Raw genomic sequence first — 25,099 nt, 5'->3', positions numbered from 1 at the left:
ACCAACGGCATCTGCTGGGAGCATGGGACTGGGTTTCCCATCATCTGGCACGCTCGGCGCCACATCCTCCACCCAAGCAACATCATCGCGCTTCCATTTCTGTCTTGGGCAGCCAAATACCCTCCTTTAAGTAAAATGGGGAACAGTCTGCCCCAAACAACCTGGATTCAGGGGTCACTTCATCTGAGAGCCATTTGGCGACATATTGTAGTTGGCTCGCCGCGTAATAGACCTCATAGTTAGGCAGTTTTATTCCTTCCCTCTCATGAAAGTTCTGCAGCTTCCATAGTGCCACTCTATTTCTGGTGCCATGCCACAGGAAGTCCCTGCATATGCCGTTTAGTTTGGTGAAAAACTTCTTAGGTATCGGGTGCGGAATGTTCCCGAAATAATGCAGGAGCCTGGGCAGGATCACCATCTTAAGCATTGCCCCTCGTCCCATCATTTCCAGGGGCAACCTTGCCCAAAATGTCATACTGTTCTCAATTTTCACTATGGCTGCCTTGGTATTGTGCCTATGTTCTTCCTCCACCGTGTGATATACATCTATCCCAAGGTACCGAAAAGTATCAACCGGCCAAGGAATTTGCAACACCCGCAGCCGCCTGACAGGGATCCCCTTGTAACCACCCAGCGGGAAAATAGTAGATTTCTGAGGGTTTACCGCTATGCCTGACAACCCGGCATATCTATCCATGACTTCTAGGATATACTGAAGATTCTCTTCCGGGTGCCTAAGGTACAGTAGCAAATCATCCGCATACAAGGAGATCAAATGTCGCTCCCCTCCCACCTCGATGCCTATGGTGTCATACTGTTTTCTGAGGTATATCGCCAAAGGCGCCAAGGCTAATATGTACAGCATAGGGGACCATGGGCACCCCTGTCTGGTACCTCTGCTTAATTGCCACTTCTCGAAATAACTGCTCCTGTCTTGACCCTGGCCAGTGGTTCGCTATATAGCATCTTTGCCCATCTCGCGTATGCAGGCCCCATACCATAACTCGCCAAGGCCGCCAGCAGCCATTTGTCGAAGGCCTTCACAGCGTCTAAGGACACTATTGCCATTTCACTCTCATTCCCGTTCCCCCATTCAACAATCCGATGGAGTCGTCTGTGATTGTGAGTGATGTTCCTATTCGGGATGTAGCCCGTCTGATCAGGGTGTATTAGCTTACCTATAATTCTCCTTAGTCTACTTGCCAAGACAGCTGTCGATATCTTGCTATCCTGGTTCAGCATTGACAGTGGTCTATAGGAGCCACAGCTATGCTCAGGCTTGTTAGGTTTGGGAAGCGGTACTATGATCGCCTCTCTGAGTCACTCTGGAAACGCTTCGTTTAACATATCTAACATCGGGGGGGGGTACTTCTGCTTTATACACTTTATAACATTCACTTGGAAACCCGTCCGCCCCCGGGGTCTTACTAGTAGGGAGCTGTCTCACCACTTCTTCTAACTCCTCCAAGGTGATTGGTGAATCTAGTTCCTCTCTTTTGTTCGCAGTTATTGTGGGCAGACCTATGTCCTCTAATGTTTCTGCTATTCCCTCATAACTGCTTCTTTCCTCATCCCCGTATAGTTCCCTGTAATAATTTACAAACTCCTGATTAACTTCCTTTTGGGTGTCTGCTACACTGCCATCTTCTCTTGTAATTGTCCTAATGGTGGGCCTGGGCATCTTGCTTTTATATAACCATGCCAAGAGCCTTCCTGTTTTATCTCCTCCCGTGTGTTGTCTCTCTATATATCGCCTGTAATTAAGGTTACACAGTCTATCCCATTGCTCCGCACATGTCTGCTGTAATTTAAGTATCAGCTCTGTCTCTTTCAGTATCATCTCTCCCCCTCAGTGCCTTTTCCAATTTCCTTTCTGCTTCATGCAGATCAGCCAGGACCCCCCCTTGCAAGCTTTTAGATTTTGCTATGGCTACGCCCCGCATCACCACTTTGAAAGCTTCCCACAGTGTGCCCGCTGAGTCTACGCTACCCGTATTCTCCTCAAAATAATGTATGATCTCCTCCCTTATATCTTCCCTAAACAGGGGGTCTCTAAGCGCCTCTGCTCGGAGGCGCCAAGTCGGAATCCTTGCCCTTGGGGGGGCAGTATTGCCAGCTAATAACCAAAGGGGAATGGTCTAAGCTAACTCTCGCTTTAAATTCTGCCTGCACTGTCTCCATCATTATTTCTGACGTGGCAAAGACGTAGTCTAGCCTCGTGTGTAATTGTTGTGGGGCGGAATAGTGCGACTACTGTCTTTCTTGGGGGTGTTTCATTCTCCACACATCCGCCAGACCAAAGTCATCTAGCATTGTCTGCAGCGCTCTTGCTGCCGGGGCAGGTCTATCAAACTTCCGATCCGATCTGTCTACTTTAGGGTTTAGTACACAATTAAAATACCCACCCCAGATCACCACACTCCCCATACACATGCTAAGGTTAGTACTCAGGGTTTTATAGTATGTTGTCTTGTTCTGGTTGGGAACGTATGTATTCACAATGCTTATCTCCCAATTCTCCACCAATCCCCTCAGCATGACCATCCTCCCATCTGGCTCCGCGGTTACTTGCAACACATGAAATGGGACATGCAGAGCCACCCAGGTGAGCACTCCTCTAGCATAGGCAGAATAAATTGAGCCCGCCACAACCCCCTTCCATTTCTTCACAACTGTTTCCAACTTTTCCCGTGTCAGGTGGGTCTCTTGTAGCAGTGTGATATCTATCTTTTGCCTTTGTAAATACAGCATAACTTTGTTTCTCTTTAAGTAATTATTGAGGCCCCGAACATTCCATGTAATTATTTTAAGGTCCCCCATGGCCTGCTAGAGTTCCCGGTCTCCTCCCACCAGTGCGGACCAACACTCCTCCTTGTATCTGTCTATATAGGCTTGTACCCCAATTCAAACTACCCTTAACTACAAACAACCCAAACACCCCTTCCCCTCTCCCTCCCACCACCCTTCCCTTCCCCAACTTCACCCCCCCCCAAACAATTGCCCAGCTCCATCCCTGGATCTCAGGCACCCCCGCATCTAGCCCTTTCTGGCAATAGCCTGTACTCGAAGCTCAGCAGTGTGAGGTAGCCCTAATGACTATCCTTCTCCTTCTACTGCTATTGGGGGTTAGGTGCCTATGTTCTGCCGCTCCCATTTGCCACAATATCCCATTGATATCCCATTTGATACACACTAATATCTAATTTGCCCATACAATCAAGGCTCTATATTCCAGTCCAATGTTATTCGATAGGATCAAGGACATCCGAAGCTGGTGTCCGCACTACTCATCTCTACCCATCTTGTAATGTTTCTCTCGGGCCTCTGCTTGAATATCTCCTAGTGTGATATACTAGTATGCATGAATTGTTTCAGTCACTTATCTTATTCTCCTTGAGGCTGTGCAGCATCCTGTTCCGGGCAGCCCTGCTGGTCTAGCCATGCAGTGGCCTCCTCTGGGGTATCACAGAAAAACATTTGACTCTTGTGTAGTATTTTCAATCTTGCAGGGTACAGAAGCATATATTTGATGCCAGCCGCGCGCAACCGTCTCTTCAATGCTACATAGCTATATCTCTGCCTCTGGACTAGCATTGTATAATCCGGATACGCAGTGATGGTAGCCGAAGCCCTATCTATCGTTCCTCCTTTCCTGAAATACTCCAAAATCTTCTCACTGTCTTTATAGTTCAAAATCTTGGCGATTATTGCTCGAGGAGGCGCTCCGGAATTTGGTTTCCTCGTGAGGGCTCTATATGCACGTTCCACCATGAATCCTTGCGAGAGTTTGTCAGCGCCTATTTCCTGCAGGATCATGTTCTCCACATAGTCTGTAGGATCCTGCCCTTCCTCACCTTCCGGCAGACCAACCACTCGAATGTTCTTCCTTCTCGCTCTCCCTGCCGCCTCCTCTGCACGGTTCTCCAAGTTAGCCACTTGCTGCATTGGAATATGGACTTGTTTTGCATTGTCAGTGCTGGTGGTAGTGTTAGTTTTGACCGCACTTTCCAGGGTACTTGTTCTGTCCGCCAGTGCGCTGGCATCCTGTCGTAGCAAGTTTACATCTATCCCCACCGCATCGATCTTAGCCTCTAGGGAGGTCCTTAAGTCTGCCATTGCTATCCCCCAGGAGTCCTTTAGTTCTGTTATGGCGGCCAGTATATGGTGATTGTCAGTACCAGTTGGGCGTCCCATGGATACACCTGCGGCCGCTGTCGCCAATGCGGCTGGAGACTGCTGCGCCTTGGCAAACGCCTCCATCGTAGGTTGCTTGCTCTTGCCTTTGACCACTCGTCCAGTCATCTTGTGGTTCAGGGCGCACTGCTCTATCCGTAGCACAGCAAGCCCACTGCTCTGTTCCACTAACTTTTATGGGGCAATACCGATTTCAGTAATTAGTACGGGGTGCTCTCATGGATACCTGCGCACTGAGCGATGCACTCAAGTGGGTTGCATCCCCCCACGCAATTCCACACCTTGCACCAATCAGATTGCGCTTTGGGGTACAATCTCAATGTTGTACAGGTTATTCACCTCGATTGATGCAGGGAGCCCCCTCCTTCTCCTTTTCTCGCAAACACAGCCCTGCAATCCACCTGCTTTAGGCACTTAAGTGGGCACCTTTATGCCCAATGGCTGTTATAATTGCTGCCTGACCCCAGGCCTCCGGTCTCCTCTATGGCAACACCAAGGGCCGCTGCACTTCGTTCCCACAGTGCTTATTTACGGGTGCCTCCCCTCCAGCTGGCTTGCCGTGAGGAGGAAAGAACATATCAGTGACGGCGATCCGATTTCCGTTTCCCTTAAGTACCTTTTTTTATTGTTCGTGGCAGCAGGATACTATTCTTCGTTCTGCAGGCACTGTTATGTGCGATGCTGGTGCATCCAGCGACAATGGGGGCCCTCTCGCATACGTCGCACCGGAAAAACAAGGAAATGTGTTTCAAAAGGTCGCACAGGTCCCCTATTGTGCGTGGCCCGGTGCCCAGCTTCACTGAACTCGAGTCCCGGCACTGTAGCGGGTGTCAGTATATGCTTCCCAGGCACCCGACACCCGTTCCTCAGGCGTCTGCTCTATCAGCGAACACACGGCAGCTGTCCGCTGCCCCGGCTTTCAGCTGCGCCTCCGCCTTTCGTACATGGCGCATGCACTGCGTCCGCGCTCGCAGGCAGCAGGGTGCCGCTCACTCGTTCCCCACGCTGTTGGGGCGGGGCACAAAGCTTCCAGTCACCGGCCCCCAACTTTTATATGCACGGCTTCCACGGCAACAGTGCTAGCACACACGCTCTTCTGCTCCTCTCAGGTGGCGCGGCCGCACGCTCTGTCGCAGCCACCCGTTCAGTCGGCAGACCGACTTTAGGCAACAATGGGTCCCGATTCACGCTGCATTCTCTCCTTCCTTCTGGATCGCGTCCGCGGCGGCTCGCCCATTGTTGTCCGCCATTTTAGAAACAACATGTCAGGGTCGCCAAACGTTCCATCTCTCGTTACAATGTTACTGCTCACCCGATCAGCTCCATATTTCCAGCGGTGGCAGAGACACTGTTCACATGCCTGTGATTCAATTATTGAGGTAGGATGGTCGTTTTCAGTATGTGTAAGCACGGATCAATGTCGGATCTTCGGAGCAGCTCCCATCAGGCACGTCCAGTTACATGGCCAGTTAGCCACGCCCCCAGCTTCCATTTATGATGGCTTGGGAACAGGGCCTTCAATTAGACATTCCCCAGGACTCATGGCCACGACACATGGTCAAGAGTGCAGAAACGCTCCAAATGCACCCCCATCAAAGGAAACGCATATAAAATAATTCTCCAATGGTATTTGCCCCTTCATCGCCTTCACAAAATCTCTCTGGGTTACTTGCAGCTATGCTGGAGGGGCTTTGGTCAGAAGGTCACACTGGAACACATGTGATAGTCATATCCCCACTCCCAATTTTACTGGAAAGAAATCCTATCAAGAATTAGGGGAATTACGGTGCATAGGCTACATGTTTGCCCAATTACAATGATCCTTGGAGACACAGATCAACACGGTGCACACAGCCTTAGCGAGGTCATTGCATAACTGACCACCCAGCTGCTGATAGCCGCGCGACTGATCCTTGCACGGTCGTGAAAGGCCCCAGATAGACCCATTCTTAAACTATGGTGGTCAAATATCTCAGAGATCTGGGTTTAGAAAAGGTGCCCTGCCACCCTGAACAATTTGTTCACAACATTTTCTAGAATCGGTCACATATTGCTGGGACACGCTAGACGCCCCACCCAAAACCAGCACTCTGCGCCACTTATACTCATTCTAAACCATTACACATCTAACCATTTAAGACTTGAACATCAGGGTAGGGAGGAGGGGATTCCACAACTGGCCAATGAGTGGAATCCAAACATCCGACCTCCGGGACACACCTTAAGTCGAGAGTAACAGACACTCGCCTCACCCAGGCCGCACAATTTGACTGTGCATCTGTTACATTTAAGTCTATCACAAAAACGTAGTACATCTGCATGGTTTGGCTTGCATGCCCTCTTTTTTGTTTTTCAGACTCCTACCCTCGTTTTGTTGCTCGTCTGCAACCCTTATATGCATTTTGTAACTTTAAAATAATCAATAAACTTGAACTAAAAAAAGAAAAGTCAAGTTGCTAATTACTAACTAGGAATGCGTAATTTGCCTCCTGGTATGAATGATAGTTCTCCACATCCACACTGTCTGCCAATGGTAAGTGCAAATTAGTGGCCTTACTTGTGAGTGTTCTTTATAGACTATAGTGTTCCGGTTCTTCTATGGGGATAACTGCAGGAAGAATTTGCTTCAGTGATCTGTAGGATGCATGTCATTGTAAGAGTGTGCATGTACAGCATTCAGTATTGTAAAGTGATGTATGTTTTTTCCATGCAGAAATCGTGATGATTTTTTGTGCCATATGAAGCCAAGTGAAAAGAAAAGTTCCTCCACAGGTCCCGAATCTGGGAACTGGATGCTGGTAGATGAGGGTGGTGAAGAGGTATTTTTTAATCTTCCTTGAATGTGTCTTTGAACAATATTGTCAGTCAACAGACCTCCACTATTTGACCTATGAGTTATAAGATCTAACTGTTTTGACCTCAGCCCATTGCACTTAAAAGACTAACTGAAAATCAGTTTTGTAGAGGTGCATATTTCTTTTATGTTATTTTAATCGTACATTTGTTAATCTTTTTTAATTTTTGAAAGTAAAACACACTCAATGCATAGGTACCATCTTATATTGGTTGGTATCCTTCAAACAAGATATATTATAGTTTCAATGTGCATATATTTAACTTTAAAAAAGAGAGCAATCCTCTGAAGCTGGGGAGGCAATTATTGTGTGACTGAGAATAAAAATAAACAGACTATCTTATATGGTTGTAATGAAAAAGGGAAAATAAGGCTGAATTAAGACTGATGATGTTTCCTTTTCTTAATGAAAAAAATGTTTTTTGAAGGATGAAGATCCAGAGACCAGTTGGATCCTTCTTTCAGAAGATGACCTGATTGCACTTTTATCCCAATTTCCATTCTGCAAACTTTTTAAACGCTTACTTCGATTCAACGGCCAAGGTAAAATGAATAACAGCCCTTTAACACTGAACAATTTATTTATGGAACATTGCAAAAGAGTTAAGACTGTTACTTGGTCACTTTTCTTGATTGGCACCAGAAAATACTGTTATCGCATTATCAGGTACCTGCTTACAATGTCGGCTTATAAAAATGGAATGATACTAAAGTTATTTTTACCATGTTCTGATAGCTGTTATTTTGGCACTTACTACTGTGATATGTTCAGCATGTAGGTGGTCTACTCTTTAAAAATGGACACCTGTGAAATTGGGAACATTAGCACAAATTAGTGCTAACACTGGGAAATGAACACAACCATGGTTTCAAGCATTATAAAGAACAAGCTACTTTATTACCTTATTCTTTGTTGCTTTTTTAGGCGACTATGTGCCTGAAAAAACAACTTCCCAGGAGATGATGAAGATTTTTGCGTTTGCCAATTCATTAGTGGAGGTTCTCGCTGTAGGTCTTGAGACGTTTAACAGAGCACGATACAGGCAGTTTGTGAAGCGGATCGGACAGATAATCAGGTAAGGCACACTTCCATGTTTATTGTGAATACAATGGAAATGGCTAAATAAAATGTACTCTATCTTTTATGCAACTTGCATAGCTCCTTTTGTAAACAATTACATTTCCTTATTATCAATGGCCTTAACACGAACCTCTTGAAAACCTGTATGACAATGAACCTTTCTATACAGTCAGATGCATCTAAAGTAAATAATGGCATGAGATTGATTATCTAATATTGCCAAATATGGTTTTGCCCATATGTTTTTACTAAGTGGATCTGTTGGAGGCTCAGATCATTAAGCTCACTGTAATAGTTTTGAAAATAACTTTGTACAATGCCAATTGGCTAACCTAATGTATCCATGTTAGTGAATATTTCTGAGGTTTCTGGTATTAAATGTACTCAGGAATGAATCCATGGTACAGCCAATGGCGTTGCATGCCCCATATAAACTATTACACAGGCATGCCAACACAGATTGCAAACGTCAGAGGAACATATTGAATTAAGATTTACAAACGTTCTTGCCCTATATCGATATGAACTGTTTAAAACAATGTATTGACCTGCAAGCTGACACTGTGTATTGCTTTGTGAGGTGCAGAAACATTTGTCTGTAGGCTTTGGCTCAACAACACAACTTCAGTTTCAAACGAACACTCTAGCTTCTGTGCTTAATTAACAATTACAAAGTGTACTTCATGATTCTTTTTCTTCAAATATAGTTTTGTATTTTTGAATCAACTTCCATGAATTTGAACAACACTAACCATAATACAGTTCTGACTTACATACGTTGGTAAGCTGCTACATGTTTAATGGCTTGCCCTTCCTCGGGCAGAACTAGAGAAAAATCCAAAACATAATAACAAGTGAACTTTGAAATTAAATGTTCATATGTTAATATGTCTATCTGGTTTCTATCAATGTCTGAGGAATAGATCTCGGCAAACTCTCTGCTCCTCCACTGGGTCTGATCTCAACCAATGCCTTCTACATAATCATCAGAAGGTTGTAAGACTTTGCTCTCAAGTTTCCATCGCTGAGTGTCTCAGATATAGTTCCCAACCAGATCTTGAGACTCTTGTCCTGAAGTTTCTTCTCTCCTTCCTCTGTCCTCAGGTCTTTGCCCTGTTCTGTGACACTAACTCACGAAAATGTAGCTCTTTTTTTAGTTATCATTGCCAGGATTTGTTATACCTTTCCCTTATGATCATTCTGATTTTTTTCCTTCAATACTAAGAGTTACTTGCTGGGTATGCTTATTAGCCACCTTCTATCCGTTACCCCCAACTGTAATAAGGGTAACGGCATCCGAGAACTTAAAATCCCTCTCTGCCATTTTGAAGTTAAACAAGTGTAACTGCAGTGGCATGGGACTGCAGCATTACCGTGCATGCCAGTGCTCATTCTCTGAAGAACCACAGGATTGCTAGAGCAACGGTAGGGCCTTTTGATTCTTACTGAGAATGTACACTGATGTTCAATCCTCAGAGGATCATTATTTAGGATTGAGGCTGCAATCTACCTTTACCTCGGTTGCCATCACATATGTGAAACAGAGGTGATTAGAAAAGCTCTGGGAGAATGGCAGGTTGTTGAATGTGAATTGTTCACACCATGGATACTATCTGCTTCCACCTCAGCAGCAGTACCTGCAGAGGCCATGTCAGCAAAGACGTACTCTTAACATTAAAGGAGGGGGCGTGGGTGTCCTTGAACTACTATCTTGAGAAGCCCACAAAGATTAGAAAGTCTAAACAGTGTGCTGGCTATGATGTGGTCAGGCCTGATTTCCTGGCCCCATGTTCATTCATTATATGTCCATCCAGATGTTTTGCAGTTCAAATCACATGATCACGAGCCAGCGTAGTCCATGTTGAAACATTAGTTGTAGCACATTTCTGCAGGGCAACTTGATGAGTAACCATGCAGCCCCTTGTGTCACTAGAAAGAAAACTGGTCCATCTCGGGCATACTGAAGGCTCATTTCAATAGAAGGAAGGCGGTTTCTGATGCTTTTCTGAGAAACCTCCCTATTTCTGAAATGTCTACAGTTGTTGCATGGTACCTTCCATTACTGTATTGAACCAAGCTGCTGCCAAAGTGGATAAGCTTGCTGTTCTATTAAGTTTATGAATAATAATGGTCCATTGATGCAGCAGGTAGAGTTACTTGCAGTCAATACAGTGCTCCTTCAGCAGAATCTTTGTTAGATTCATAAAACACAACTCTCCTCACCTAAAGACTGATAACTGCATCCCCTTTACTGGATGTGTTCCATTTTGAAGAAATGATGCGAGCAGGAACCTTACCATGCATGACATTATTGCATTTAAAACGGTACACGACTAACGTGGGGGCAGAAGGGCAATTTCATAGGGGAACCAGCCCTGTGGAGGAATGGACTGGTGAATGTGACCCAGACCCAGCCCAAGCCCTACAGCAAATAAGCTGCCACAACATGTAAACCTGGGAGACCAAAACTATCCCGGAAGAAGGGCATGAAAGTAGCAGAAGACCAAATAAATGCGTTTAATTTGTAATGTGTTATTTATAACACGCTTAATACCCAGTTGTCTATGCGCGGACCTGGGGATCGAACCTGTGTCACTCCGCGTCGTCTTGCTTTCAAGGCGAGCGCTTTGCCCCTGATTCTATAGTCTCCAAAGAGGGTGCAGCCTAGCACTATCTTGCCAGGAGTCCCAGCGAAGGGCAAGCGTGAAAAACATAATAGATGATGATCCTTTCCATTCACCCTTTGCCAGATTATCTTGAGCCCAAAGCATAAGGGCTGAAGCAGGCCAAGTGGTACATCGTTCGTCCAATGAGCGCCCATCTTCATTGTGCTGGCTGCTAGGAGTGTCTTGAGGGCCCAAGTGTTGTCACAGTCCACTCGGTCATGGCCACTGTCATTACCTGACGTCCAGATTATTAGGGAGATTCATGGAAATTAGAGAGTCGAGGGCTCCCTAGACAACAAAGAAAGCAAGATAGCAAAGCAGGATGATGCAACTCACCCTTGCTCAGGAAGAGATTAATATGTCAAGTCCCGGCAGCCTACACATAGGAAGGAAACACCAGCTTTTCATCTGTATCTGGCGCTTTGACTCCCCTGGAAACTCTGAGGTGATCGGTGTACTCGGTTTGGGGGTTCCTGGCAGTCCTAGTATATAGACTATCAAAACAGTTGTGATGGGAAGGTAAGTCGTGCTCAAGTTCCAAGAAGAGTCATTGAGTAATTAGTCAGTATTGTCCCAATAAAAATGTTTTCACAAGCAAGAATTTTGTCAGTGAAGCTATTTATTCAGAAGATTGGACAGCCGACACGTGTTTCGACCTACGGGTCGTTCTCAAGGCTGTATATGTGCCATAATACAATATAGTAAAAAGAAAAATCAAACGCATAATTACCCATAGGTAAGTCATCAACCAATTGGTTACATAGAATGAATTTCCAACAACAGAATGAGGTGAGAAAGCATATATTACCAATAAGTTTAACAAGGATGAGCAATAATAGTAATCAGAAAACACACCATATATCAATTGCAGGAGGAAGGATTCAAGCAAGTGATGATGAGTGTTGATCGATTCAATCACTCCTACAATCTATTTCCTCCCCAAGAATTGAAAACATACCATGGGAGAAAGAGTATCTTTTGGCTAGTATGGATGTGGTTTCGCTCTACACGTCTATTAGCCACGAGTATGGAAAGCAGGCATGTCAACATTACTTGCACACTAGATCTCTTAACTACCTGGAACACACAAACATGGTAAAAATAGACCTGGGCCTCACAAACAACACTTTCCTCTTCAACAATGAATATTTCTAACAATTGCAGGGAACTGCTATGGGTACTACGTTTGCACCGCCCTATGCAAATCTAACAATGGGTTAATGGGAAGAACTTGAAGTCTGGACAGACACGAATTGCAAATGCACAGACAATGTCATCCTATGGCTGAGATACATTGACAATCTCTTTATTGTCTGGAAAGGAACTGAGCAGGGATGGGTGGAGTTTGTCAACCGATTGAATCTCAATGAAAACAATCTCTGTTTTACGGAAACGCACAGCCGCACTTTGATCACTATTCTCACATTAAAGTCGAGAAAAGTAAACAACAAGTTAACTTGCGAGCTACATAGGAAAGCCACGGGGTCGAATACACCACTACATGCGCACAGTGGACATCCTAAAAATCAAATATGGAGCGTTCCATACAGAGAATTTTTACGGTTGAAAAGAAACCGCACACTGGAATCCTATGATACAGAGAGTAGAATTACAGCTCGCGGCTTTGCAAGACAAAAATATCCAAAGACTGATCTAGTCTCATAGCAGGAACCGAGCATAATGATAAGATGAAAATTGAAAATGACGGTATTTGTATTTGTATTTGTATTTGTTTATTTGTAACGCGCACCATCCGGCCCGGAGGCATCAGGGCGCAATTTAGACATGGTTACATAAGCATACAATTAAATATATTCAAAGCATTGAACAGTACAAAGTATACAAGGCATACAGCAATATACATATTTACAGAAGGTAGATTAGCGCAGGAGTTTCACAGGGCTGGCCCGGACATCAAGGCTGGTTGGAGAGCCAGGATTTGGTTTTAGCTTTGAAGGCACTAAAACGTTCTTCGGATCGGATGGTGAGAGGGAGGGCATTCCAAAGCTTAGAGGCTAGGACGGGGAAGCTAGATCCCCCCGCCTTTTGTAATTTGAACCTAGGGATGGTTAGGCAGTGGGTCTGAGCCGTTCTTTGTGGACGGGTGGGCGCATGTCGGGATATCCGGCTACAGAGGTATGGTGGGGCTTGGTTAGCTAGGCATTTGTGGGTGAGGCCTAAGGCTTTCAGTGAAATTCTCTGTTTGACTGGTAGCCAGTGTAAGTTAGATCTAGATTCCGAGATGTGGTGGTTTCGTGGGAAGTTTAGGGCTGCTCTGATAGCATTATTCTGGGTAATTTGCAGTTTGTTCATATTCTCTTGGCTCGTTCCAAGGTAGAGGGCGCTCTCGCATAGTCTATTTTGGCCATGATAAGAGTTCTGGCCAGAGTGACTGCGTTGGGGGTGGTCAGGAATGGCCTGCAAGCTGCAATGAGTTTGCAGGTGTATGCTGAAGAGGATCTGACTGCATTTGTTTGTCTGGATAAGGATAGGGTGGCGTCAAGATAGACACCTAGGGTTTTGGTGTCTTTCGAGACTTGGATGGTGTTGCCATCGATGACAAATGATTGGTAGGATGGCTCAAGTTTACTAAGGCGTTGCGTAGTGCCCAAGATGAGGAGCTCAGTCTTGTCATCATTGAGGCATAACTGGTGTTGTGTCATCCAAGCTTGGATAACCAAGTAGATCTCGTTCAAGGCCTTGGTGTCAGCCAAGTAGTCACCAGTGATGGGAATGAGTATCTGGGTGTCGTCGGCGTAGTTCGTATAGGAGACACCCAGATAGTCAAGTACATCAAAAAGTGGTTTTGTAAAGACGTTATAGAGCGTTGGAGACACACAAGAGCCCGGGGGACGCCGCAATGAATTGGGGAAGGATCTGCAGCTGCAGATTGAGAGAAAACCCGCATAGATCTATTACTCAAGAATGATTTGATCCAGGCCGTGGCTGATGGTGAGAAATGGGCGGCCGAATGAAGATGCTTACATAGGATTTGGTGACTGACCAAGTCGAAGGCCGCAGAGAGGTCAAGTAGGAGTAATAAGGCAAGTTTGCCATTGTCCTCTAATACTTCGATTTGGGTTTTTAAGTCAAGTAGAGCTGTCTCTGTTCCGTGTTTGGGTCGGAAACCAGATTGTCTAAGGCCTAGAAGATTGTTGGCTTCCAAGTGCTCTTGGATTTGCAGGTATGCTGCACGGTCTAGGATTTTTAGCAGGAACGGGACAGTGGTGATGGGTCGGTAGTTGGTGGGTATGCTAGGGTCGAGGGAAGGTTTTTTGAGCAAGGGGATCACCCAGGCATCCTTAAGGTTGTCGGGGACAGTTCCTGTTTTGAAGGATGCGTTGATGAAGGATGTGATAAATGGGGCCAGGTCGTGGGCGGACTCCTTAATAATTGGGGAGGGGCAGGGGTCGCCCTGGCAGTTGGATGGTTTGATCGTCAGGATAATGTTTTCCACCTCCGCAATGGTGAGCGGTGAGAAGGCAAATCGTTTGCAGTTGGGGACGTCGGGAGGGAGGGCACATGCTGGGATGGGAGGGCGATTGTCCAGTTTCAGGCTAGCATGTTTGGCTGTGATTTTAGATTGAAGCATGGTGATTTTATTCAGTAACGCTGCCTGAATGTTGGCACACCATTTGCTGTCTTTAATTCAGGTGTCAGGGGGAGTAACGGGGGTTTCAAGCTCTTTTAAAATCTTAAATAGTTCCTTGGAGTTGGAATCAGCATGCAGAATACGATTGAGGGATTCTTTTTTTGCCTCTATAATGGCTTCTTTGTAAGTGAGCGAGGCCAGGAGGAAGCTGTCTTTATGCGCGTCAGAAGGGTGGCTTTTCCATCGGTTTTCGGCGCAACGTTTGGATTTACGGAGTATTCTTAGTTGTGGGGTGAACCAAGAGTTCAGGTGAGCACATGGTTTGGCCTTCCTCAGTTTGATGGGGGCCAGAGAGTCTATAGCTGTCAGCCTGCTGCAGTTATAGATGTCAGCTAAGGCAGTCGGGTTGTTACAGGAATCGGTAGCTGTTTTAAGTGAGGGGAGTAGTAGAGGGAGGAGTTTCTCTTTGGTTATGTCCTTTTTGTTTCTGGTCGGGAGAGCCGGCGCTATCGCGGTTGGGATGCGGCGGGTGGCTTCAATATTGAAGGTGATAATGTGGTGGTCTGACCAGAGGCAGGGGGTAATGACCAAGACATTGATCTTACAATTAGAGCTGGCAAGCCAGTCAAGGGTCCTACCTTTTAGAATGTGTAGGCTCTTGCATGTGCGAGGTGAAGCCAGAGTTGGAGAGGGAGTTTTCCAGATCAAGTGCAATAGGATCTTTAGGGTCACCTAGTCCCAAGTTGAGGTCGCCCAGGATGATGATTTGTGAATTGGTTTTAGCGTTGTCGAGGAGGAGGGTGGAAATGTCACCGACAAAGGAGGGTGCAGGGCCTGGGGGCCGGTAAATTAGGTGGAGGGTGGCTGTTTGGTTGGGTGTTAACGCGAGTTTGACTGACAATAGCTCAGCTGATTAAAGTTTGGCATTGGTCGTTACTCTTAGGTCCAAAGTGATTTTATGGATGATGGCAAGGCCCCCACCTCTAGAGTGGGAGGCAGAGGTACGGTCACATCTCAATATGCTAAAGCCAGGTGGTATAGCAAGGGATAGTGAGGGACCGGAGGCAGCATGTAGCCAGGTCTCAGCTATGGCAATGAAATCAAGATCTGACGAGGTTATAAGGTCTGCTATGTCTAAAGCGTGAGCTGGGAGGGATCTAGCGTTGATAAGGGCGCCTTTGATGACAGGCAGTTTCACTACTGTAGAGGGGGGTTTGCTGTTGTTGAGGGCCGAGGGTGGGCCCGGGAGTGTGTGTTGTGTGTGTTTAGAGAGGTTGCAGCGGGTGGGGCGTATGCGGAATCAGGTGCCTAATCTTTTATTTCTAAGAGATGAAGGGCACGGTTGGTTCGGCGTAGGTTTGCTAGCAAAGTGTTCCAACCAAAGGGCTGGGTCATTGAGGTAGGGATTGTGGTCGGTAGTGAGGTGTAGGAGGCCTGAGGTGGGTGTCATAGCGGAGGTCGCCATACGCATGGTCTGTGGGCCAAGACTGAGGCGAGACACAGTGACAGGTGGCTGAGGGTGAGTCGACCGTGTCAAGTACGTGCGTGGCTGAATGAGGATTGTTGTTTCAGATGGCGGCGAGTGGAACAGTAAAAGGAGGAGCACCCTAAGGAGCATGGTAAATGAACACCAAGGGGGTAAACTTCTTAGCTATGGGCAAGTGCAAATGCCACTAAGGCAATGCAAAATCAACAATAGGCAGGATTGAATTTAGCTATACTCGGCTAATTTTAACTTTTGATACTCGGGCACCACTAATCAGGCGCATTTTAAACAATCATTGGAAAATTCTTATGGTGGATCAAGATCTCTGCAGAAACCTGCAGACAAGCCCTCAGATAACCTTCAGAAAAAAATTGATCCATAAGGGAGGTCTTGTTCCAAAGCTATATGACCGAAGAGGAAGACGGCAACAAGACAAGCTGGTTATCCAACAAAAAGGAGGGTTTTTTCAAATGTACTCGTTGCAGTGTCTGCAAATATGCCAAGACCCGTGGCTCTTTCAAACATCCTATTACTGTCCAAATGGTTTCTATATCGGGCAAAATCACTTGTGAAACCGAATATGTTGTCTATGTGCTCACTTGTGTCTGTGACAAGTGGTACATAGGCAGCACCAAATGCAAATTAAAGACATGCATTCAACAGCATGCACGGGCGATAATTAACAGTGATGTAAACTACCCGATGGCAAAACATTTTGCAGACTGCCATGAGAAAAATATGGGGGGTTTTGGGTTCTTTGGGATCCACAAAATTGAGACAGGACCCAGAGGAGGAGACTAAGAAAAAATTCTGCGGCAAAAAGAGACTCATTGTATAATGGACTTCGAAAGCAAATTTCCAAATGGACATAACAAATAACTCTACACATTTTTAGGCCAATGATTGAAAATTAGCTCCTTTTCCCTTTTCTTTCTTCTTTTCCCCCGCTCACCATGTTTCTCTCCCTCCTAGGTCTCAGAGAATATACGCAGAAAGATACAATGTTCCACTTTTTGCTGTTATATGTTTAGTTTACAAACACTGCAATATGCTTACTTATTCGAAATAAGCCAGAAGCAGACAGCAATTTAATCTCTAATTTTTAATCTCTTTTTTTACTAAATTTGATCTATTAGGTGGTGGTTTTTCATTTTTGGTTATTATACACGTGTGATATTTGACCCTTCTTTTTAACATGTAGTGTAGAGCATTCTTGGGAGCCTTTGAAATTCAAGGATTTGAAAGCCATAGAGTGCAGAAAACGAATAAGGATCCATAGCAGCATAGAATTGCACTAATAGTGTCAGGCCAAATGCATTATGTATTTGAAACCATATGTTTATATGAAATCATCATATGACTGTTGTGGAATCATCGCCACTGCACTATGCACTTTATTGAGATTGATGCACTTTACAATGTGATTGCACTTTGCACTTAACAGTACTCTACCTGTTGGGTTGAATGCACTAGGCAATTGACAACATATGTTCACAGGGAATAGACCTGTGATTGTTTCTGTAGCGCAGCTATTGCACTATGCACTTTATTGAAAGCTTTGCACTTTACGTTTCTTTTGTAAATTTGCACCTAATAACCTTGCTGCTAATATTGTATGATGCTGATTATTATTGTTGTTGTTATACACAATGCACTTCAGGCAATCCATCATTTCAGCAAAAGGAACTTAAACGAAAGGGCAGTCAAAGCACTATAATGCTGATTGTTTCTGTTGTATTGTTTAACTAAGCTGCAACTCCTCGAAAAAAGTGGCTTGAAGCACTTTGTATTATTCATAAGTGCAATTGCAGTCTTTAAATGACTATGTACACGTCACAAACTATGCACTACAGGATTACTCATTGAGGCTGGGCACTTATTCACTGTAAGCAAAATGAATGCGACGTCATGAATTGTAAAATGCTCTCAAGTATGCATTAAGTATTGAAGGGCTTTATGGGGGCACACTCGGCAGTAGCAAAAGCGGTTAATGCGTGGCATGTAAACATATGGAGCTACGAGAACATCGGGTAATTGAATAGATTTACAATGCTGGTTACTGACGGGGACTGTTCAGGTAATTCACAGCACTTAGTCTATATAATACTTGTGCTATAAACATGAAAAGATGGCCACCATGCTTTTGCTGCACAGAGAGCGTGTTAACCAAAGGAGTCCTTTCTCTATTTTTGTGAAAACATTCACTGGTTTCTCTACACCCTAGGTATAAACTTACTGGTTGAAGGGGACTCTTGGTTGTGATCAAGCAGAGAGTTGTGCCGCGAAACGCTTTAACGTCCCCAACGCACCTTTACTATGCATTTTGGGAGTGCCACACACTGATGGCTTTTAATTTTTTTTCCTGAACACTAAAGGAGTTGGGGTGCCCTTTTGGGAAGCAGCTGGGCACTAAGAATACTAAATAACACAAAAAAAGGACAAACATCGCATAAAAAAGAAATTGTACTCCTCACCTGAACATTTGTTAACTTAGTGAGATACCTTTTTGGTCTGGGCAAATGTGCCTACTCCTTCCCCGAGCTACATCATATTTATGCATGATTCAGGAAAATAAATGCCACAACAGCCATAACATTTTGGTAAATGATTATTAATGTGATATTAGCACACTATAAGTTGCATAAAAAGAAAATATATACACAAATGGAAGTTTTAATCTGCCAAACATGAAATGTAAGTACAATAAAGGAGGTAAAGAACCTCGTTGCACAATCCTGTTTGAGAAAAGTGGTGGAAAGCCAGATTTTGAAAGGGCAGTGATGCCGGTGAACAGAAACACAGTGCTGGAGGGAAAAGGAGTTGGGGTGAAAGAATATCAAAAAACAAACATCCCTGAGTTGAGTCAGGTCGTAGGGGAAAGGGTTAATACAAAATTGTTTTTGATTAAAAAAATTGAAGGCTTGGTTACAAAATAAAATTTAGGCCAAGTTTCCTTACAACAAAAGGTTGAATGAAAAAATAGAAATAAAATAAATATTTATCAGAGAAAAATTAGCACTGACTATAACAACTCTGGGTATTAGATTCATATGCCAGAGATTACTCTGTGTATACTTTGACTCAAATGTGTATACACTTAGACCCTGTGTTGCGAATTTCAGGGTGGCTCAATTTTCACAAGTATGAATACTGAATGCAGGTTTATGAAGGGTTAAACCAATCCATCGGTTTTGTAGTTCTTGCAACTGTATTAGTATACTATATTCTGCTCATACGTAAATGTCCATAATTTTACACAATGGTTCCGATATGCTGTGGTGTTTCTGGCCAGGACCCAGACTCTTGACTGCATGCCCAAAAGCCATGCACCCAAGACTGAAGTCATAAGCAGTGGAGTTACAAGTGGAGTTACAAGTGAATATGGGTGTGGTGTAATGCGCTAGTTGTGTGGACGCCCTAGTGTCTTGCCTGCATGGCTGCAGACGATGGTCCGAAAAGTAAATTAATAAGTAGCTAATTTACAAGGACCATGGTTTTGATATGCAGCGATGGTTGTGGCTAGGAACTATACTCCTTGTACCTTGGTCGTAAGGCGTAGGTGCTAGGTTACACACCGAAGATGCAAGGGCCAGCCTGCAGGCATTGCAGCATATTAGTACCATAGATTAGACGTATAGATTCGCATGTGTACAAAATGACTAACAATATACTTGCTCCTTACTTTGTTCAGAATCCACATACAATTTTTAAATACTTATCGTACTTGGCGGAAGTATCCCTTTTTCCATTTCTGTGATAAAAGAAACATGTATGTTAGTCTTTGGATTTTTTGAAAATTGACTACATTGCTTAATAGACAGTTTACCTTTTTTTCATTTTTTTTTTTTACCCTATTTAGTTTATAAACCAGTGTACTGTGCATTGCTCTCAGTTTTTGTGTTTGCTTTTCTAATCCTTGGGTCTGGGAAAAAAAAATCCTTGTCGGATTATAAAAAACCTTAATTTACTATGGTACTAACTACTTCCTTGTTTCTTTTGAGTGTTTCCTTCATCTTTCTAATTAATGTTATGTTTGGTGCCTTCCTGCCGATTTTTACCAACAGTTAGATACCTGTAGGCGTATTCGAACTGTGCATTTGTTCCTAGAGCTTTGTGATATTCATTCATTTGTGTCGTCGTTATATCCCGTTTCCTTCATCTTTCCCATCAATGTTATGTTGGTTGCTTTCCTGCCGATTTCTAACAGTTAGATACCTGTAGGCGTATTCTACCTGTGCATTTGTTCTGAACGATCTGTGATATTCATTTATTTGTGTCATTCTTACATCCTCTTGGGTAGTTGGATACCTGTTGGCATATTCTAACTGTTTGTAGTCTTTCACATAATTTTTTTTTTTTTTATCTTGAAGTACACATAATTTTCTAAATTTTGGTTTTAAGAACATGGTTTTAAGAACATTAAATACGCATGGTGCTATCATTACATTCAAACCCTCCACAATTCTTTTTAATGTATGCAGTGTAGTTACCTGCATTGGTTGTAGCTCCTGCATGGTAGATTATACCTACTGTTGTAAAGGTTTTCTTTCCAAGTGACACTTGACTGTGTGTGAATCCAGTCAGTTTGCAGTTGTTTTTGGTGCCCTCTGCATTATAACGTAGAAGCATAAGTATTATGTAGGCACTATGTGATTGTATCAGTAAGGTGGAGCGATTGTCTGAATTTCAAATAGTACATAATCTGCCATAGTTTGCATTTTGTACAAGTTGCTGAAATGGAATGCTGTCACAATTTGGTATGGAAACGTACACAAATCGCTCATTTGGGATTTCTTTCTGTATCACTTTGCTACAGAGAGTGCATGTATGAAATATGGAAGATTTCATTTACAGGTATGCTTTTGTTTTCCAATACTAACAGTATGTACATTAGAAATTCTTGTGAATCTCACCATTCCAGCACAGTCGTCCAATTGTTGCCTTATTCCATGAACACTGTATGTGTTGTCAGGATTGCTTGTTGCATTTCTAACATTTGCAAACACAATTGGTCTGTACTGTGCAGGTAAATATTAACAATTGGTGGCAATTGAACTAGAATATTCATTGCTACATTTGCATAGCAACTTACCCCACTTTCATTTGCAAATTTAAATGGTCCAGCAAGTTCTGTATCTGAGTGCATTTTTCAGAATTTCTGTTGCTTCTTTGCCGACGTCCCTGGTTTACAGTCCCTAATAGGTTCTTCTATGTTTGCGGTAATTGATGAAACTTTAGCTTCTTTTCTTTTCTTTCCGGAATTTGCTGTTGGATTCTGTTGCATTTCTGTTTCATTTAGTTTTCTTTTACCACGTTTTACTTTATCTGGAACAGGGTATTGTTTCAGATGAGGGGTGTACAGTGAACGCAATCTATTGTATTCTAGAATGCAAGGAATATCAGCTTTGACTTTACTTGCATCAATGTTCATTAGCAATAGACCGTCAAGTGTACGTAAGCGTGATAATGCTACATAGCTCATGCCTTCCTTAAAGACTGTGTTTCCTATATCAATGCTTTGTCTAGGGTAAGACCTTGGCTTTATGAATGGTAACTGCATATGCAAGAGTTAGAGAAAATTGCTCTCTACGTACATACATGTCTTTGAAGAGAAGGAATCGAGTAATTGAGCGCACTATCCTTTTCACTTCTGAAACTTTATCAAAGCGAATATTGACAAACTGAATGTTGCTATCAGGTGGGTATGATTGAAAGCCAACAACTGTGCCCAGTGCTCCATTAACTAGCCCTTGCTCTACGTCAAGGTTACGTTTAAGCATTACTCTACAATTTTTAAGGATAATTTCAATATTGTTTCCAACCCAGCTGTGTTGGAGATTGAATTTTCTAAACTATTTAGTCTTGTTGTGGCTTGCTCACACATGGGTACTGTCATACCATGTACGTCTTGTTTGTCTGTGGGGTTAATTTCCAGTATTGGTTGCATTTCTTTATTTAACATTGTTTCATTGAATTTGAAACAGCTTGCAAGAGTTGGCATTAAGGCCATACAAATGACATTTTTGTGCACCATTTGTTCCATAACATCAGTTGCACATGCATTGTCGCCATAAAGTGCATGTATGTGCCGGTTTTTCAGTACAACTTGTGCTTCTTGCGATAATACACCAACTCGAATACTTTTTAAGATGTTGGCATAAGTGAGATCTGCAGATTGCTGCATGTTCTCAGTTAATTCTCTATATTGGAAATGTTGCCAAAGGTTAACATTACCTATGCTACCAACAGTTTTCCGGCAGAGTTTGTGGCCTAAGGTTTTAAAAATAGGTTCACCTTTCACTGGTGTCAATTGTAGAAGATCTCTGAAAAAGATAATGTGTTTCCCTGCAATGAGTTCTTCGTTGTTACTTTTAAGTACTTCTTGCTATCTGAGATGAATCAAAGCCAACATTAGGTTGGAGACCATGCTCACTTCATCTATTAGTAACATTTTCATTCGTTTCAATACTTTGCGTAATTCCATTGCAGCTTCTGCAGAAAGTTTGTAGTAGTCTAATTTATTTTGATGATCTACTGGAAGCAGTAGTAATCGGTGGAAAGTGACACTGCCTATGCTGTAGGCAGCTAAACCTGTAGGGGCCGTTACAACAGCTGACAGTTTGTTGTTTGTCAATTGTTGAAGGAACTTGCTGATGATTTTGATTAGGAATGTTTTCCCTGATCCAGTTTCACCAATGACGTACAGCAGTATAGGTTTGTAATTGTGGCAGGTACATTCTTTATTTTCGTGTTGCACACCATGTGCAATTTGTTTTGTTACTTCTTCAAAAATGGTGCGCTGATCGTTGTTAAGTTTTGCTTGTTGTACAGTTAAGTCTTATGTATCTTCTTGATACTGATACATGGGGTTTTCTAATTTTGTCATAGCTACTTTAGACTCATTTGCTATTAGTGGTTGTCCTAGTGGTTCTTGACTTCCTGTTACAGAAGGTTGACTACTGTCAGAAGAGTCCTTATCTAGTTGGGCCTGAAGTAGTTCTTCCTGTTGCTGCTCATTGTGTAACATTGTTTTGTACTGTGTAAAGTTCACATCGGTGATAGCGCTTTTATTTGCTTTGAAAGCATCTTCATAGCAGTCATAGTTATCTAGTATCTCTTCCTCTTTTCTCCATGGTTTGAAAAGTTGTAACAGAGACATGTAATATAGTTCTTTCTGTTGAGGAGTTTTTAATGACAATTTTACATGATTAATTAAGTTTCACTAAGCTCCCTTCACAATCGGTCACTCTATCTACGTTTGCTTTCATCGGGTTTTACATTATTTTTGTATGCAGTTTTGAGCTATAGTATAGACACATGCTTTCCAGAGTGATACTTCTGTTCGGAAAGTAAATCGTTTTTTAGAATGTCTCGGCCGTTGGGATCATTTCTGGCAATTGTTTCTATGTCCTCATATGATTTTAACACTCTTTTTCTAGATTTTGCAGGACCAAGACTGAGCCAAACTATGTTGTCTGATTTTCCGTACAAAGCAGTACCGGTTAAACGATCTGCTGGTTCATAGGCGCCACATTCTCTATGAGAGCATTTTTATGCCTAGGCTGTACAATTTCTGTGATAATGTTTTTGTCTGATTCTAGGTCACCCCAGAGGTCTTGAAGCTCTGTTTTTTCTGCTTTTGTTAAGTAGGCTGTAACATATCGTGCAATAGCAGTTGAATTGTTTGTAATGTACTGCACATCTATGTTTGCATTCCATAAGAGGGCAATGATTGCATTGTAATCATTGCTATATTTTGATTCTTCGGTTTTTTTAATGTAATACGTGTTCTTAGGTGATTTACCTTCAACACTATGTCGAACTGAAGACATGAAGTTGTTTACTTCACCTGTTTCTGTAATTGGTCTAGGGAAACCAAAGCGGCATTTGGTGTAGTATTTACCTTTGTTTTTGTATTTGCTGCGACAATGTTTGCCACATTTGTGTCTTTGAAATTGTAAAATCTGCCCATGCAGCTCACTATGTGTCTGTTGAGAAGGGATTTCACAATTGACATATTTTTGGATAAACTGCAAAACAGTGCTGTCACTGTGGTGACCAGATTTCGGTGCCCCTTTGATCCATTACAGCATGTGAATATGTGGTGCTCCTCTCGCTTGATATTCTTTTCTCCAAAAGAACTGTTGCACTTCTCCAAGGGGAGGAACAGTTTTATTGTGAATAAAGTGTAGCATGGCAATGAAACGATGATGGAAATATCTTGACACATTAACTGGATCTAGAGAGCAAAGTTCTCCAGGTGTTAATATATCTATGTTGTTTTTGTTGCTGTTTGCTATGCGTAGGAACTCTCACCTCAGAACAGGTTATCATGCCATGTTCTCTCTGGAGAGGAGCGCCTGCTACCTTTTGTGAAATATGTGTAAGGAACTTGGGGTTGGTCACCCTAAGTTACCTGGGGGCAACCAGACGTGGTCTCCCTGCTCACTGTGCTCAGAGAGGCACAGCTTCACCTCACTGATGAGGCCCAACAAGGCTGAAACACGTGTATGGGGTTGCTGTCGGTACTCTTGTTCAGAGAGGAATTGCCATAGCGTTTCGCTGCTGGACTGCCCATGTGGGCGGGACAAAGACTGATATGCAAATGGATATTTCCCATCTGTGAAAGGTACAGTGAGCAAAAAGCGTTTGCTGCAAACTCTCACCTCAGAACAGGTTATCATGCCATGTTCTCTCCAGAGAGGAGCGCCTGCTACCTTTTGTTAAATATGCGTAGGAACTCATTAAAATCTTCCCATGCATATTCGGCACAACTTAGCGTAACAAACCAAGTCGGCGGTCCAAAGTTTCTGATCATACAACGCACATCTCTGTGCCGTCGGAACCAGTATTCCTTTGTACCACGCATGTTTGCAAACAAATGTGTTATACTTGATTGTAAAACCTCATCTTTTTCCTGTACATTTTGTATTAACTGCGTAGCTGATATATTTTGAAAGTGTGTACCAGATTTAAGAATGTGTGCAACTCCGTAACATAGTGTTGCTAATTCACTTTCATAGAGTAGGTGGAATATGTATTCCACATTTTGTCTAAATCTGGGATCTTGTGAATACATTCGTAATGAACGGTATTCCGATGCCCCAATCTGAGTGGGTCTATCATCGTATCTTCCAACTTTGCCAGTAGGAAATAGCAGTGGAAAAGCACGTGCTTCTATACTTTATTCCCATGTACTCATTGGTGACCCTTTGTTTTGTTGCAT

At 43.3% G+C, this 25,099-nt stretch overlaps 1 protein-coding gene across 1 annotated transcript in view; it reads left to right on the top strand.

Annotated features, from left to right (window-relative positions):
- The window catches only part of EPG5 (ectopic P-granules 5 autophagy tethering factor), a 2,517,217-nt gene that overhangs the window by 200,729 nt on the left and 2,291,389 nt on the right, over positions 1 to 25,099 (top strand). The window contains exons 7-9 of the mRNA XM_069626898.1: positions 6,908 to 7,013; positions 7,477 to 7,591; positions 7,974 to 8,124. Coding sequence (XP_069482999.1) covers positions 6,908 to 7,013; positions 7,477 to 7,591; positions 7,974 to 8,124 — 372 coding nt within the window. The remainder of the gene's footprint in view (positions 1 to 6,907; positions 7,014 to 7,476; positions 7,592 to 7,973; positions 8,125 to 25,099) is intronic.

Source organism: Ambystoma mexicanum, chromosome 6p (assembly GCF_040938575.1).
Source record: "Ambystoma mexicanum isolate Mex_15411 chromosome 6p, UKY_AmexF1_1, whole genome shotgun sequence".
In the NCBI taxonomy this organism is placed as follows: Eukaryota; Metazoa; Chordata; class Amphibia; order Caudata; family Ambystomatidae; genus Ambystoma; species Ambystoma mexicanum.
This window is presented reverse-complemented; position numbering and strand designations above follow the sequence as displayed.